This window comes from Saccostrea cucullata, unplaced genomic scaffold (assembly GCF_032062105.1).
Source record: "Saccostrea cucullata isolate Sc308-1 unplaced genomic scaffold, CSIRO_AGI_Scuc_v1 ctg3546, whole genome shotgun sequence".
NCBI classification, from domain to species: domain Eukaryota; kingdom Metazoa; phylum Mollusca; class Bivalvia; order Ostreida; family Ostreidae; genus Saccostrea; species Saccostrea cuccullata.
In genome coordinates this window covers 1-14,858 of record NW_026935992.1, presented here as the reverse complement: position 1 = coordinate 14,858, position 14,858 = coordinate 1, and the positions used below count along the sequence as shown (strand labels likewise).

The 14,858-nt window shown below is 34.3% G+C and overlaps 1 protein-coding gene across 1 annotated transcript; it reads right to left on the bottom strand.

Moving 5' to 3' along the window:
* Positions 1 to 309: 309 nt before the first annotated feature.
* LOC134244476 (uncharacterized) lies at positions 310 to 14,636 on the bottom strand. The gene is given in 12 exon segments (XM_062726743.1): positions 310 to 468; positions 1,128 to 1,234; positions 1,733 to 1,846; positions 3,131 to 3,398; positions 3,741 to 3,871; positions 5,328 to 6,627; positions 6,767 to 7,120; positions 7,401 to 7,541; positions 7,941 to 8,057; positions 9,115 to 9,259; positions 13,330 to 13,488; positions 14,399 to 14,636. Coding segments are annotated over 12 exon segments (3,108 nt in total). The 5' UTR covers positions 14,512 to 14,636.
* Between the last annotated feature and the right edge of the window lie 222 nt (positions 14,637 to 14,858).

Sequence of the window (14,858 nt, the reverse complement as noted above, 5' to 3'; positions counted from 1 at the left end):
TTGTACAGAACGAGAGGAAAAGGGATAGAAGACCCCCTCTTTCTTGGAAAGGGGTATACATAATATAGGCATTCGAAATTGAGAACATATTTTTTTAGGGTAAAGCTCCCCTTCACCCCCCCCCCCCCCTCAATTTTTCATTTGCCTCCGACGCCTATGAAAGTGAACACTATATTACGGCCAACGAACAACATGACGACGGCAAATAAAATATGAAGGCAACAGGTTACATGTATCAGTATGACTCATATTTTAATACATTTTTCAGCTAACTTTTTCTTATAACTTGTAATCAAAGGACAAATATACTCAATTTTTATAATCTATCACAGTTATGGACCCCCTACACACCGTGACAATGTCTTCCATATCTGTATCAGTAACTCTGTCACAATACTCGAGGCAGAGAGATTGAAGGTTTGTAGCAAAGGTGGTGGAACGGTGCGGGAAGTGAATTTCTTCATATTCCTGGAATAAAGAGTAACAGAAAGTTAAAGTTCTTGTTCACAATCTAGATTCACTCAAAGAAGTACCATTCTATGATATCTCTATGAATATATAGCAAAATGTGCCCTATGAAAATTTTCTAACAAACAGATTGAAATTCATTTTGAAACTTGTCTTTTAAAAAATCAACAGTTTCTCGTCATTCCTGAATAGGTTTATATCAATTCATCTTTTATTTTAAACTGATAATCATACACTAGACAAAGTCACTAACAAACAACTTTCCAATGAAAAAAAGTTTTGAATCAGCAAAATCAGTAATTACTGTTTTCAAATCGTGGTCTTGCCTACTGCAGTCAAATTGTAGCATAGCGCCCTCAAAATCTTCCGTTGAAAGTAATAGTAATAATTATCAGAGCCAATTGAGTTCATTTTATGCTCTGATATACATATTACATGTAGATAGACATAGAGATTATAGCAGCAATGATGACCTTGACTTACACGGTTCAAATCATATTCAATGATGCTATGTTAGCTATTCTGTACAGTGTGTGCCCCTCTTCAATCACCACAAAACCTTTCAATGTTAATGTAGTTTTTATTTTTAATGAAAAGTCAAGATTTTTTTCTATCTCATTTAATTTATAAATACATTTGAGTATAAATATTAAACCTACATCATCACTAGATTCCCCTTCATCGTCAATCTGCAACACTTCCTCAGCTGCTCTCTCTTTGGCTTTAAAGAAAAATAAAGCCTTACACCGACCCTATTTATTGTAATCTGAAATGTCAAAGAAAATCTTAATTAAATTACTTATTCATACAGCAAATTAATAAAGCTACAAAAGATGAAGATGATACATAAATCAATCCCAAGGCAATTTAAATGCAAGCAGACTTGCTAAATACAGAAACATACCAGAAAGACATAGTAGTATTTTTGGGAGGTGGGAGGGGGAGGGGAACAGCCTCTGACAATGACTTCGAAACATATGGAGATACAAAACAATATTCAAGCTCAAAAAGTCCATTAAAAGATACAAAAGTGCAGAAGGGCAAACAAGGACTCCAAAAAAACATCATAGGAGGGAACAAGTGCCAATGACATCTCCTGTCCATCGGCATAATTAAGCATGTGCTCCTTGTCAGGATTGAAAAAAAAATAGGAAAATCCGTCGTCAAATTGTTTGCTACATGTAGCAGCAAAATGTCCATGAACAAACTCTGCATGTTAGTTTGCACACAGAAAATTTTGTTAGTGAAATGGTTTACAACTGACCCGATATAATGGGAAGAAAGGGTTTAGATGTCATCAAAGCCTGGCCATTCAAAATCATTTCGTTAATCCTTGGACAGTGGTTTTGAATCGCTTTTGTGACTTCATCTTGTAGGTCTGAAACATTAAAAAATGCATTACTAAAATGATTAAAATCCATCATAAAAATTCTGCAATAAGCATTTTAAACTTAACTAAAGAGTTTTTCCAAATCTTGGGACACAGAATCTGTTGATTTATTAATGTTTGTAGATTTGGTTGGTCACCCTTATCCACAAATTTAAACCCCTATGAACAGTAATTTTGTCATCAAACTTACTCATTGGTTTTTCTGTAAATACAAGTTAACCACGACATAACATGTAATGTCCTCATGAACCATTGAAATTTTGATTGCCCATGAATATTAACCACGAGGAATTTAAATGATTTAAATGCTCTGCTCACTCATACATGTATAAAATGTTGCTTAACAAGGCTGAGTCTAATCATTTCTGCCCTAGGGATTTTGATAGTTTTTTGATATTTTATTCTTTATGTTATATTTATTATTTTAAGATTTAAAAAATCGAAAGTTTACAATCCGGATATCTTTGGGGGCCATCTCAAAAGTTGTCAAATTTTACTATTGGCCCCTATGAAATTTGTTGGAAAAGCGCCAATGAAATTATCACACTTTTCCCATATTTTTTGTATTTCTGCCCTAGAGATTTCTTTTTCATCCAAGTATATGAAAGTTATTATAAAAAGACACTAAATTGTGAAATTTCAAAAAAGTTCACCATCTAGGTTGGTCTAGGAGTTAATTACTAAGTTTATTTTTTCAAAGTCCAATAACTCTAAAATTGGTTTTAGAAATTGAAATGTTAAGATTGCTAGTATGTTTCTTTGGGTGTTCTGTCATCAGTTTTTAGCATAATTTCAATGGGTGCCTTGACCATATGAGCGAGCCATGCGTCATTTTTCAGCGTCATGCATTGCTTACAAAATCCGAAAATGGTGACGTTGTTAAATCCATTTCGACGTTATTTCCAAATTATTGTCGTAAAATCACATTTTCAGACCAGTTGGTGTTACAGATAATGTTAATTTTGTATTAAAATAAAAAAGCAAAGGTGTACTGTCGCACAGATGACTGGATGAAATTAAAAAGCTCTGCTCACTCGTACTCGAAAATGTTCGTTAAATCTATAGTTGTTTTTTCCAAAAGAAATGTATCTTATAACTATAATACAAACAAACATAACATAGCTCTCAGGTCAAAATAGGATAAAAAGGACACTTCCACTTCACAAGTTTATAAAGGAATAATAGACATTTATATCTCTCTTATCAGAGTATTGATTACCCTTAATCTGAAATTTTTAGTTTCTAAATAACCTTCATATTTTAAGCACTTACAGGATCCCCCTGCCCAGCTTAGGTCGATGAATTCTAGATGACGTAGATTCTTTGCTAAACATACAAGGCCGCTCCCAGTTATATCCTCAATGCTAGCAATATTGAGACTGCGCAACTGCCGGAAGTTGTCACTCAAAAGACCTAAGGACAGATTCGTTAAGGCACCTTGTCGAGCACTGAAAGATTCCATACAACTTTGCTTCCGGAGGAGAGAGTTAATACCACGCTCGGTCAGCTCTGAACAGTAGGAAATGTTTAAATTCTTCAACTGAAAAAAAGTTTTATTTTCTTATTGAGAAGAGAATGTGAGATTATCAATTGATGAAGAACACATTCAACTGATAAAGATAAACACCTTTAAGTTAAATATATAGGGACTCCTATCAACTATTTTTTTTCTATTTTGTTTTAAATCAAGGTAGGTTTATCCTTATAGTAAGAGTCAAAATGATTTTGCATAAAATTTAAATTTAATTTTGTCATTTAAAGTTTGTGCTTCTCATTGTAGAATGTAAAAGTATATGGAAATGTATACGAGTTTTATTAAAACAATATTTTTATCAATGATATTCTAGTCCTAAATTTCCAACATCAAGTATTTAAATCCTACATTTTCAGACAATTTAGATGCCATTCTAATTACTGTGACGTCATGTATATCAGACTCGGCCAGTGACAGTGTTTCGATCTCAGTGTTGGATAGAAGAGGTACCACGCCCCAATCAGTCATTCTCCTTAAGTCTGAAAACAAAACCAATAGATTATTCACATCTTAGCTTGCAGGTGTTTGTCAAAAGGCAGTTTAATAATCTCAGTGGGCAGCGTACTGGCTCTGTGAGCAGAAAGTCCTGAGTTTGAATCTCGGCCGCGATTCACCAAAGTCGATTAAAATTTAAAAAATGGTCACTTAAGGTCCTGTGGAACTGTAATAGCAAAGTTAAGTTGGCATTTTTAAAGCTATATTCAGAAGAAGTACTAGTCACGGTAGCCTAGTGGTATAGCGTTCGCCCGGGGTTCGATTCTCATTGGCGGCGCCGCGTCAAACCTAAGACATAAACATAGTTAGTAACTGTTCCTTCATCAAGCACTCGGCATTAAATGTGAAAGTCACGGGTCTTTCGGATATAACCTTAAAAATGTAGGTCCTGTGGAACAATGAAGAACCCTCACTGCTCAATGGCCCTGAGTTCCGAGTATAGGTCTAAATTTGAAGCCTTTCACCGGCATTCCGTGACGTCTCTATATGAGTGAAAAATTATTGAATGGGACGTTAAACAATATACAGTCAATCAATCAATCAGAATAAATATATTTCTAGAAGATACATTGTTCATTTTTTTTCTCATAAATCATTGTAATATACATAACACTTAAGTTTTATTTGATATTTTAAAGGTATTTGATTGTTTGCCAATATTTTGTTATACAGAGAAGTTGACCTTAGAAATACCACTTTCACAGGTATTAAACATGTCAAACACCAATAAACTTCAAAACAAAGAAAAGCTGGAGACCAACACCTTGAGGTTAAAATTGCCGAAGATTCTCACGTGTGGATACCGAAAGGTATTCAATAGGGTCTGTAACTAAAGTTATAAACTTAAAAGATCACCAACACTTCGTGAGAATGCAGCAGTAAATTTATTTTGTTGACTTTCACCTGTGACGGTCGTCATCAGTGCAATCAAGCATGTAACTTTATTTACTGAAGTAAAAAATGCGGATGACGTTGCTATATACACAAAAAATGCGGATGGCGTTGCTATATACAAAATAAAATGCGGAGTGTTTTGCACTTGCTTAATAATGGTACTTTATACTAGATATACAGCTGTAATCAATTTACGTTTCCTCTAAAGTTTTTCTAACTTAAGATTTAGTCAGTAAATAACATTATTGTTTTATGGTTAATAAAATCGTCCATAAATTCTGTGGATTATTATTCTTCTGTTGCATCATCAAGCTGTTTCGGTGAAATGTGACGTCACAATGGAAAAAAATACGGATGGTTTGTACATGTATATAGAGTGCGTAAAATTATACAAATGGACATTAGATTACATTTCCTATAAATGTTTGGATAACATAAAATGTAATTTGGTTTTATAAATTGCTACTTCTGAATAGTTCAAACAATAAACTTCAAACAATTTTTACCTGTGGCCTTTTTTTAACTCAAATATAAAAAAAAATCTACCTTCCAGCTGAATTCTTCTCAAGCATGTGCACTTTGATCCAATGTACCGGATGTGCTCAGGATCAATCAAGTTACAGCCAATCAGAGTTAAGTCTTTCATCTCTACACATGTATCTACCATTAGTTTCAGGAGACGGTTTGGAAACTTTACCCAAGACAACTTCAATGATTGAAGACCCGGATTAGTTGTGATAAACGTACTAAAAGCCTCTTCCAAAGCCTGCTGTTTGTTGTTAGGATAATGCAATTCCTCTAAGTCTATCGACTTGATATTTGGTTTATAAAGCTGCTTCTTGGGAGGTAGGGACTGGTTATCAACATTTGGCTGCCTGTGTTTTGGCGGTTTATTAGAATCCTCCATTGTGAGATTTCCCAAAGAACATGAAGAAATAGGATTGTGAGTGGGGCTGTTACAATCGACTATGGATCCCTGGTGTGCTTGCAGATCAACCAATGCATTAGAACTTGCAGGAAGTTTCTCATTGCTACCTTCCAAAGGCTTTTCAGCATTGTCAGCACCAATTTCATTTGGTTTGGCACACTCATTTGAGCTGTGGAGTGGACTTATACCATCGACTTCTGCAAAATCTTTTTGAATGTGCTTCTCCTCTGAATGCTGTAAAGAGTGTTTGACTTCAATATCATCTAATAAGTTTTCAGCACCTGGGGTTTGGAAATTATCCATGGAAGACTGTTCACTGATATGACACTGTACACTTTCTGTCGGGATTTCTGACTGAGAGCTGCATGTTGATTGTTTATGTTCACCTGGATGAGAAACTTTTGAAGTAATTTTAAGATCACTGCCTGATTTTATTAACAGATTTTCTGATTTTTCATAGTCACTGCCATTTTGACATCTACCCTCCATGTTAACAGTTCTCTCTTCCTTTAGAGAGCAAGGCAAATCTGATTCTGGGACAGCATTTGGCACATTAGATAAAGGTTTGTTTACAGTAGAAAGCGAATCACTGTTCAATTTTGTAGTTTGGCAACTCTCACAAGATTCAGAAATATCACTATTGGACTTGAAATCTGTCTCCCTCTTTTGCATTGTTTTGCCTCCATCCATTAAGCAATTAATTCCAGCTTTTGATTCAGATTTCTGACTAGTTTCTGAGGTTTGGGCAGAAAAATCTTCTTTAATTTCACTAATATTCTCAACAGAGTTCTCATCACTTTCTTTTTGACTTAATAATGGGGAAGTCTGTACAGTGATTCCACCAACTGCACCTGAACCAACATTTTTAACTAAATTTCCATTGCATTTGTCTTCTGAAAATTTCTTCACTGCTCTTTTCTTTTGCAACAATTTTATCAAACTCATTGCTGGTCTCATCATATGGATGCCCATTCAAGTCTACCATTATTTCATCTAAGATGCACAATTTTCTACAGTCATCACAAGTGATGCTGCTTTGCCTTTGGGAAGAGATAACTTTTTCAGAGTCAATATTTGACATATTGTCATTTTGGACAGAAGAACTAGCATTGGGAATAACTGATTCTGAAGTTTTTAAATCACAGTTATTACATTCTGTCACCTCAATATTCTGTTGAGGAAGTACCTGCCATGAAGAAGCACCTTCAACTGTGGGAACATCTGTGTCACAATGTTTATGGACATTGTTATTGTCAGAGGAACTAGATTCTTTGGTTTCTGTTACATCTTCACCCTTTATGTTGTTATCGAAGATTTCTTCATCCTCTTCACTGTCATCTTTGGTCTCACACCCAAGGAGACTTTTAGAGACAAGAAGCCCAGAAAGACACCACAGAGATTCTAAAGTTAACTGAAATGTGAAATTATTATAGTAAAAGTGAATGCTCTTTCATATTTAATTACAATTGTTATTAAGCCAGTTTGACATACCGGTAAGTATTATAGGCAAGTTCTCTTCTGGAAACCCTGGGCTTTAGATAGCTAAATGCACATTGCCCTTAATCCCATTCAAAAGAGGTAATGATTTACAGTACATTAATATGCTTAGCACAGCTAGAGATAAAAAAGTTTTTTTTTTATAAATCAGTTTACTTGTGATATTAAAATTGAAAACAAAAAAATATACTCACATTTGTCCATGACATGCAGACGTGTTCAAGGGTGGGACCTGTCAAGGTCATAAGGTTACGCATGGCTAGATTGGTCAGTCCATGACACCCTGATATATCTATACTGGTCAGTGAGCATAAATAGCTGTTTGTATAGCTCTCCTAGAAAATAATAAATTATATGATTGGATATTAAAAACCTTTTTTTAGACAGGTATAGAAAAGTTTTTTTTTTCTTTGTGTATGCGTGGAGGGGTGGGGGGGTGTCAGGAAGGTTAATTTATGTATTATACTTTTCTTCAGAACTATATTTCATACTTATTGTATATATTATATATTGTAATACTTATCAGTTGATCCATAACATTAAAATTATGAAATCCAATATGTTTCCTTCGTAAATCTTTACATGTACATACTTATATAACCGTAATTTTGATTCAATGAAACTCAAATTCAAACTGGCAAGATGATTAATTGGACCCTTCATATTTTCTATGTGTACTGCAATTAAGGATGGGAGGACAAGGGTGGGTGGGGTCATTTAAAGTATTCTCTCACCTTGAGTAGACTTCCTTTTTTACACTGGTCCTTAGATAACAGGAAAGCCTTATCTGTGATGTTTTTACAGGAAGACACATTCAGGTGCTTCAGGTGGTGCAGGTTCTGTAAAATGCTCTGGATAGAAAAAAATATATCAAATGAATTTGAATTTGAATTATTTGATTTGAACATCCATTAAAACTTATTTTGTTCTTAAATTTGATTATTTCTTGAAAAATAAATATTTATCTTACATGAAATCCATAACTATAATACATGTACACAACCATAAAGTGTAACAAATTATGAATATACAGATTGACATTGCTTTACCAATGGATTCCTGAATCCATTATGATTTTCTGTAATTCTTTTTTTCTCAAGTATGTGTGTAATAAACAGTCAATTGTTATATTTTCTTCTGTTTTGCAAAATAATGTCCAAAAGATATCAATTCTTCATGTGCTATCATTTTAAAAGCTTTATTTTACCTTTAAAAATTTGTTCCTATACAAATCTTTACGAAAAAAGTCTAACATTTCTAATGTTTTAGTGAGTGCAGATATGGGCATAAAAATAAAAAAAAAAAATGATCTTTGACCATTAAGAGAGATGTTATGATGTTACGGCCTGAGGCAGACAATTTGGTTCTTGGGTCAGACAAAACTCATGACGCCCTCAAACACAGACAATAAATCTATAATATTATGCAGGTATGTGCAGTAATTATATGCAAAATTCTCTTCGAACCTCATTCATTATTATATTTATCAATAAACACTTCCTCATAAATATATTTTTCTAAATGCTGTAAATATTACACGGTGTCACAATAAAATTATGCAAACCAGAAATAAACTAGAGGTTTGTGAGCAATGAGCTTACTAAATGATACTCCCGCTTCCCATATGGTTATAATGGCACAGTCCATGTTTTTCTGTGGCCGGGAAACCCAAATTATATGTCGGATCAAAAATAAAATAAGGGTGCACAATGACAAAATGTAATAAAGATTCTGTGAATTTCAAAGTTTCAATAAATTTAATTCAGTATTATAAGAGGAGTTTTGGATAAGAGATGGGTACCCCAAAGCGTAAGAGACGGACGGATGTACAGCAAGACGGACATACATGTACCTATTACTATATACCCTCCTGCTTTTCAAGCTGGGAAAATAATGAATAATTCTTACATGAACAATGACATCGTCCACTGTTGTACAGTCCTCTACAGATATTGAGGTCAGGTTGACCCCCATCCTTTCAATCAGCACAAAGAAGTCCCCCAGCATCAGCTGACTACACTGCTTAAGGTCAAGGCCACACAGATGCTTACAGCTGATATATATAAAAAATGTCATATTAAACAATGCATGAATTTCTAGACAATACCTGTATTTAACATGTTTAAGTTGTTTTAAATAAACAGAATCCAAAGTTGCTCTTTTTTGTTTTAAATAAACAGAAATCAAAGTTCACAGTTCTTTTTTTTTCATTCATCATTCATTTATTAATCCTCCATTTCTTATTCCTTTCCTTACTCAATTTTTAGGCCTAGAAAAAAATATGTTTGTTTCCGCTTTCAGACTGAAAAAATACAGGGTAGTTAGGTAGGCATTTTTTTTTTTTTTTGAAATTTTTGTTTGCTTCTTTAATAAAAAAATCAAAACAAGTATAGACGTAACATTAATGACAAAAGAAATGGTGTTTTTAAGTATTTCTGTGTCTTAAACTGATAATAGAAAGGCAAAAAAAATTAACTAATAGTTTCTCAGGCACCGCCGCATCAGTTCAAAAACGGCTGCATTGATCAATTTTATTGACATATTGAAAAGAGAGATAACTCAACTTTCTAATTTTCCAAGTTGAAAAACAAAATAAAGTTATCCCCCTTTTCATAAATGCTTAGATAAACGTTTTTATTAGAAAAACAATATATTTCTTCTATATTTTCAGTATTATATTAATTACAAGAGGCCCATGGCTCACCTGAGTAACTTGGGTGATGCAGATCTTTTTTTAAAGATTTGTTCTATATATTTCTATGTAAAACTTGGATTCCCTATTGTGGCCCCGCCCTACCCCCAGGGGTCATGATTTTAAAAATTTTATATCTATACTACCCAAGGATGCTTCCATATAAGTTTGAGCTTTCCTGGCCCAGTGGTTCTTGAGAAGATTTTTAAAGATTTGTTCTATATATTTCTATGTAAAAATTGGATTCCCTATTGTGGCCCCGCCCTACCCCCGGGGGTCATGATTTTAAAAATTTAATATCTACACTACCCCAGAATGCTTTCATATAAGTTTCAGCTTTTCTGGCCCAGTGGTTCTTGAGAACAAGATTTTTTAATGACCCCAATATACCACATATAGTTCTTTGATGAAGAAAACAACACTGTTGCTATGGTTACCAAGAAGGGAAAATGTTCGATTTTGTGAACTTTATATCAATATTAACCCTGTGTGCCAACTTCTTGTATCCACTCAGAGATTGGTTGATAGTCAAAATTAAGAGTCAGGTTAGCTGTTAATAAATATCAATCCTAAAAGTTTTGGGAATCTACATTTAAGGGTACGTATCCAAGGGAAGAAAATATTTTTCAGGTTTTTAAGCATATATTTTCTTCTTATTTCCATAGCAACGCTCTATTTAAAGAATCTAATCTGAATTTTTTCAAATGGGAAAACTAGGAGCACACCAACATCTTTAAAAATTGATCATTAGTTATGAGGAAATGTGCTTTAATTTTTAAAAGATAGGATACGATTTAAACATACAGAGTGTTACTTTGAAGGCTCTCTGTGGTATAAAAACCTTAAAAACCATTGCCAACCAAAATGAAATATATTTTGTTCTTGGTATATGTTTCAAGGATCTTTTTTCTATTATTTGGTCACATTTTATCTTATAATTGCTTTTTATTTTTTACATGTATGACTTTATAAAATTCAATGAATATTTTTCTTTACTTTTGAATAATTTGTTACCATAGTAACGTATGTAATAGTTGATTTACCAAACATGTTTATCATGCATTTGAGACATCTGCCTTCAACTTTTGGAAACAGTCATTGCCAATTGTTTGCTTTGCCGCAAATGTTAATTATGGGGCTCTAAACATGTTAAACAAGATGTGTTTGTGAAACACTATGCGCCCGGCGGCAACAAAGTTCAAAAAATCTATTTTTAGCATATTGGTCACAGTCAAGGTCACAAGGTCATTGACCATGGTGTCATATGAAAAAACTTAATCGGTGGAGTATGCATCCAAAATATGAAGTCCCTGTCTCCTATGGTTCAAAAGTTATGGCAAAAAGTGAAAAAACTATTTTTAGCATATAGGTCACAGTCAAGGTCACAAAGTCATTGACCTTGCTGTCGTTTGAAAGGACTTTATTATTGGAGTATGCATACCAAATATGAAGTCCCTATCTCCTATGGTTAAAAAGTTATGACAAACAGTGGAAAAAGCTATTTTAGCATATAGGTCACAGTCAAGGTCACAAGATCATTGACCTTGTTGTCGTTTGAAAGGACTTTATTAGTGGAGTATGCATACCAAATATGAAGTCCCTATCTCCTATGGTTAAAAAGTTATGACAAACAGTGGAAACAGCTATTTTTAGCATATAGGCTTATATATATCTCCTATGGTTAACAAGAGGCCCATGGGCCACATCGCTCACCTGAGCACTGTGGCTAGGAAAAAGTAGTTATTGGTTTATTATTGAAAAGTTTAAATCCAAAAATAGTCCCATGACCAATCATGGCTTTGCTATTATTGAGAAAAAGATTTTTAAAGAATCTTCTTATATATTTCTATGTAAAACTGTGGTCTGCCATTGTGGCCCCGCCCTACCCCTGGGGGTCATGGTTTGAACAAACTTGAATCTACACTACCTGAGGATGCTTCCATATAAATATGATCAATTATGGTTTTGCTATTCTTGAGAAGAAGATTTTTTGAGAATTTTCCTATAATTTTCTATGTAAAACTTTGGTCGGCCATTTTCGCCCCGTCCTTCCCCCGGGGGTCATGATTTGAACAAACTAGAATCTACACTACCTGAGGATGTTTCCACATAAGTTTCATCTTTCCTGGCACATTGGTTCTTGAGAAGAAGATTTTTAAAACATACCACAAAATTTTCAATAATTCCTAATTATCTCCCCTTGAATAAGGGTGTGGCCCTTCATTTGAACAAACTTGAATCCCCTTCACCCAAGGATGCTTTGTGGCAAGTTTGGTTGAAAATGGCCCAGCGGTTCTTGAGAAGAAGTCGAAAATGTGAAAAGTTTACAGACGGACAGACAGCTAGACAGACAGACGGACAGACGAACGACGGACAAAATGTGATCAGAAAAGCTCACTTGAGCTTTCAGCTCAGGTGAGCTAAAAAGTTATGACAAACAGTGAAAAAAGCTATTTTTAGCATATAGGTCACAGTCAAGGTCACAAGGTCATTGACCTTGATGTCATTTGAAAGGACTATATTAGTAGAGTATGCATACCAAATATGAAGTCTCTATCTCTTATTGTTCAAAAGTTATGGCGAAGGTTAAAGTTGACAACAGACAGAAAGACAAACAGACAAACAGATAAACAGACAAACAGACAGGACAAAAACAATATACGCCCAGGATCTATTGATCCGGGCGCATAAAAATGCCATTTTTCGAACTTTAAAACATGATGCCATGGTAACTATAAAGCATAGCAACCAATATTTGCCTGATTTGAGTTTAGGGTATCAATGACTTTTAATATTATAGAGAGTTTGGAGAAATTCTGAGATTATGCATGCCACAGCTCCTATATAAAATTTCAAATCATTACAGAGAATGGCTCTTAACTTTTAAATAAATGTTTGGAGTAACATTTATATTTAAAGCTGAATACATACTGCAACCAATTTCAGAGAACAAAAATTACGAATTGGTAGTTATTGTCATTTTATTGAACAAATGGCTTAAAAAAGGTGTTAAACCTGCTTCAAAAAAAAAAGCCTGCCTGCCGCATTGAATTCTGATTTTTTTGGCCTTAGAAACAATTGATTAATTTTTTTGGGCCAAAGGTGACCCAAAATTCTTTCTGTCTTGAAAAGCTTGCAAAGTTGGAGACTATAATTCCCTGGGTGAAATCTTGCACATCATGGGACAAAAGCATTAAAAATATATTTAGGGTCGGCACTTTAAATTAGGGTTGGTCGGGAAAGCGGAAACAAACATATTTTTTATCCAGGCCTTATTCATTAATTTTTAGTAATTTATTCAATCATTTTAACTTTTTTGGTTGGAAGAAATGCAGAACAAATTATATACCCTTTTGCATTGTCATTATCGTTCAGACATTTTTAATATTAATATATATTGACAGTAACATCAGTACAAGGAAACTACTTACTGTGGAAAAATCTTGATGAAATTTGATGGTTTGATCTGTGTACAGTTTGCTAACTTGAGATGGTGTACATGTGGTGATGCCAGACCAGCTAGCATCTCATTGGTCAGCTTCCTGGGATAAAACTTAACCATGTGACTAAGTATGTCTTCTGTGACTGCACTAAAATTGAAGAACAATTGAACTGCCTTTTAAAATATTTCTTTAAATTATTTTCATGATCACTCCCTAAGTTCAGTTTCAAGTTCTTCCTGCAATAAAAGATGCATTATTATTCTAAATATCTATTTTGTACTTTTTATTCAATTAAATAGACGCTAGGTAATCATAAGCTACATAACTGTAGTCCTCTGTTGAAAAAAAAAGTATATACATTACCAATCCAGTAAGATATAGATCAAAACATGATAAATAAAACCTGGAGGTTTTTAGAATGCATAGATCTGTAGCTCTCCGGTATTCCTGTCCAGAGACTGAGAGAGTTTTATTACAGCTTTTATGTTACATTGTATCACCTTAAAATAATGATTGTTTGTCCCTCATGATCATGTGATAATGCATCATAAAAAAATGCTTTAAGTTATCAGCCATGGCGGAATGCGAAAACTTCCAAATGGCTAAAAATAATTATGTCCTTTATGATAGAACAAGTCATGAGTCAGGCCATTTTTAGGGAACTGTCAACTACACTTTAAAAAAAAAAATATTCTTCAACTGTGAGTTGGTCACCCATTTGGCGCACTTGTCAGAGCATCTGCTCGAGAGTTGCAAAGTAAGAGTACATCTTTATGTCACAGGTTCGAATCCCACCGTGGGATGTGGAGACCGGTCCTTTGGATGAGACCGTACAAACCGAGGTCCAGTGTCGCAGTAGGTGCTGGCACGAAAAAGATCCCTCCCTGCTCAAAGGCCCTGAGTGTCCAGTATAGGACAAAATTTGCAGCCCTTCACCGGCAAATGGTGGGCTCCATATGCGGGAAAATATTCTCGATGGACATTAAAGAACATACAAACAAACAAAATCAGCCATTACACATATCACTGACAATATTCAATTTTTAACTAAATTTACCTGTGGCACACTGTCTTCAGGAAATTAGTGACATCCTTTCCTTCTGTCAGATCGAGCAGACTCTGAACACAGACAAGTCTAGCAATGAGCTGTAGAGACAGCGGCTCCGTCATGGTCCTCCTATATCAATTGTTGGATAGTTGAGCTGATCAAGAATCTGACAATAACAACTTCACTTCTGGTTCAAACAAATACATATTTAGGAATCGTGGTGAGGTTTTTTTGTTTTGTAGTTAGTTGTTCACAAATGTTACAAATCATCGCTGAGTCTTCAACAATCCCCAATTAGAACCTTTACCATCACAATGAAGTTTTCACATAATGAAAGATAACTCTTACTTCATACCTTCTATAGTCTTTTTCTCAAAATGTAGTAAATAATCTTCAGCTCTTATCTCTCTCTGTTAACTGAAAGTCACAGTCATTCTTCCAGTCTTTATCATCCCAGTACACAACCTAA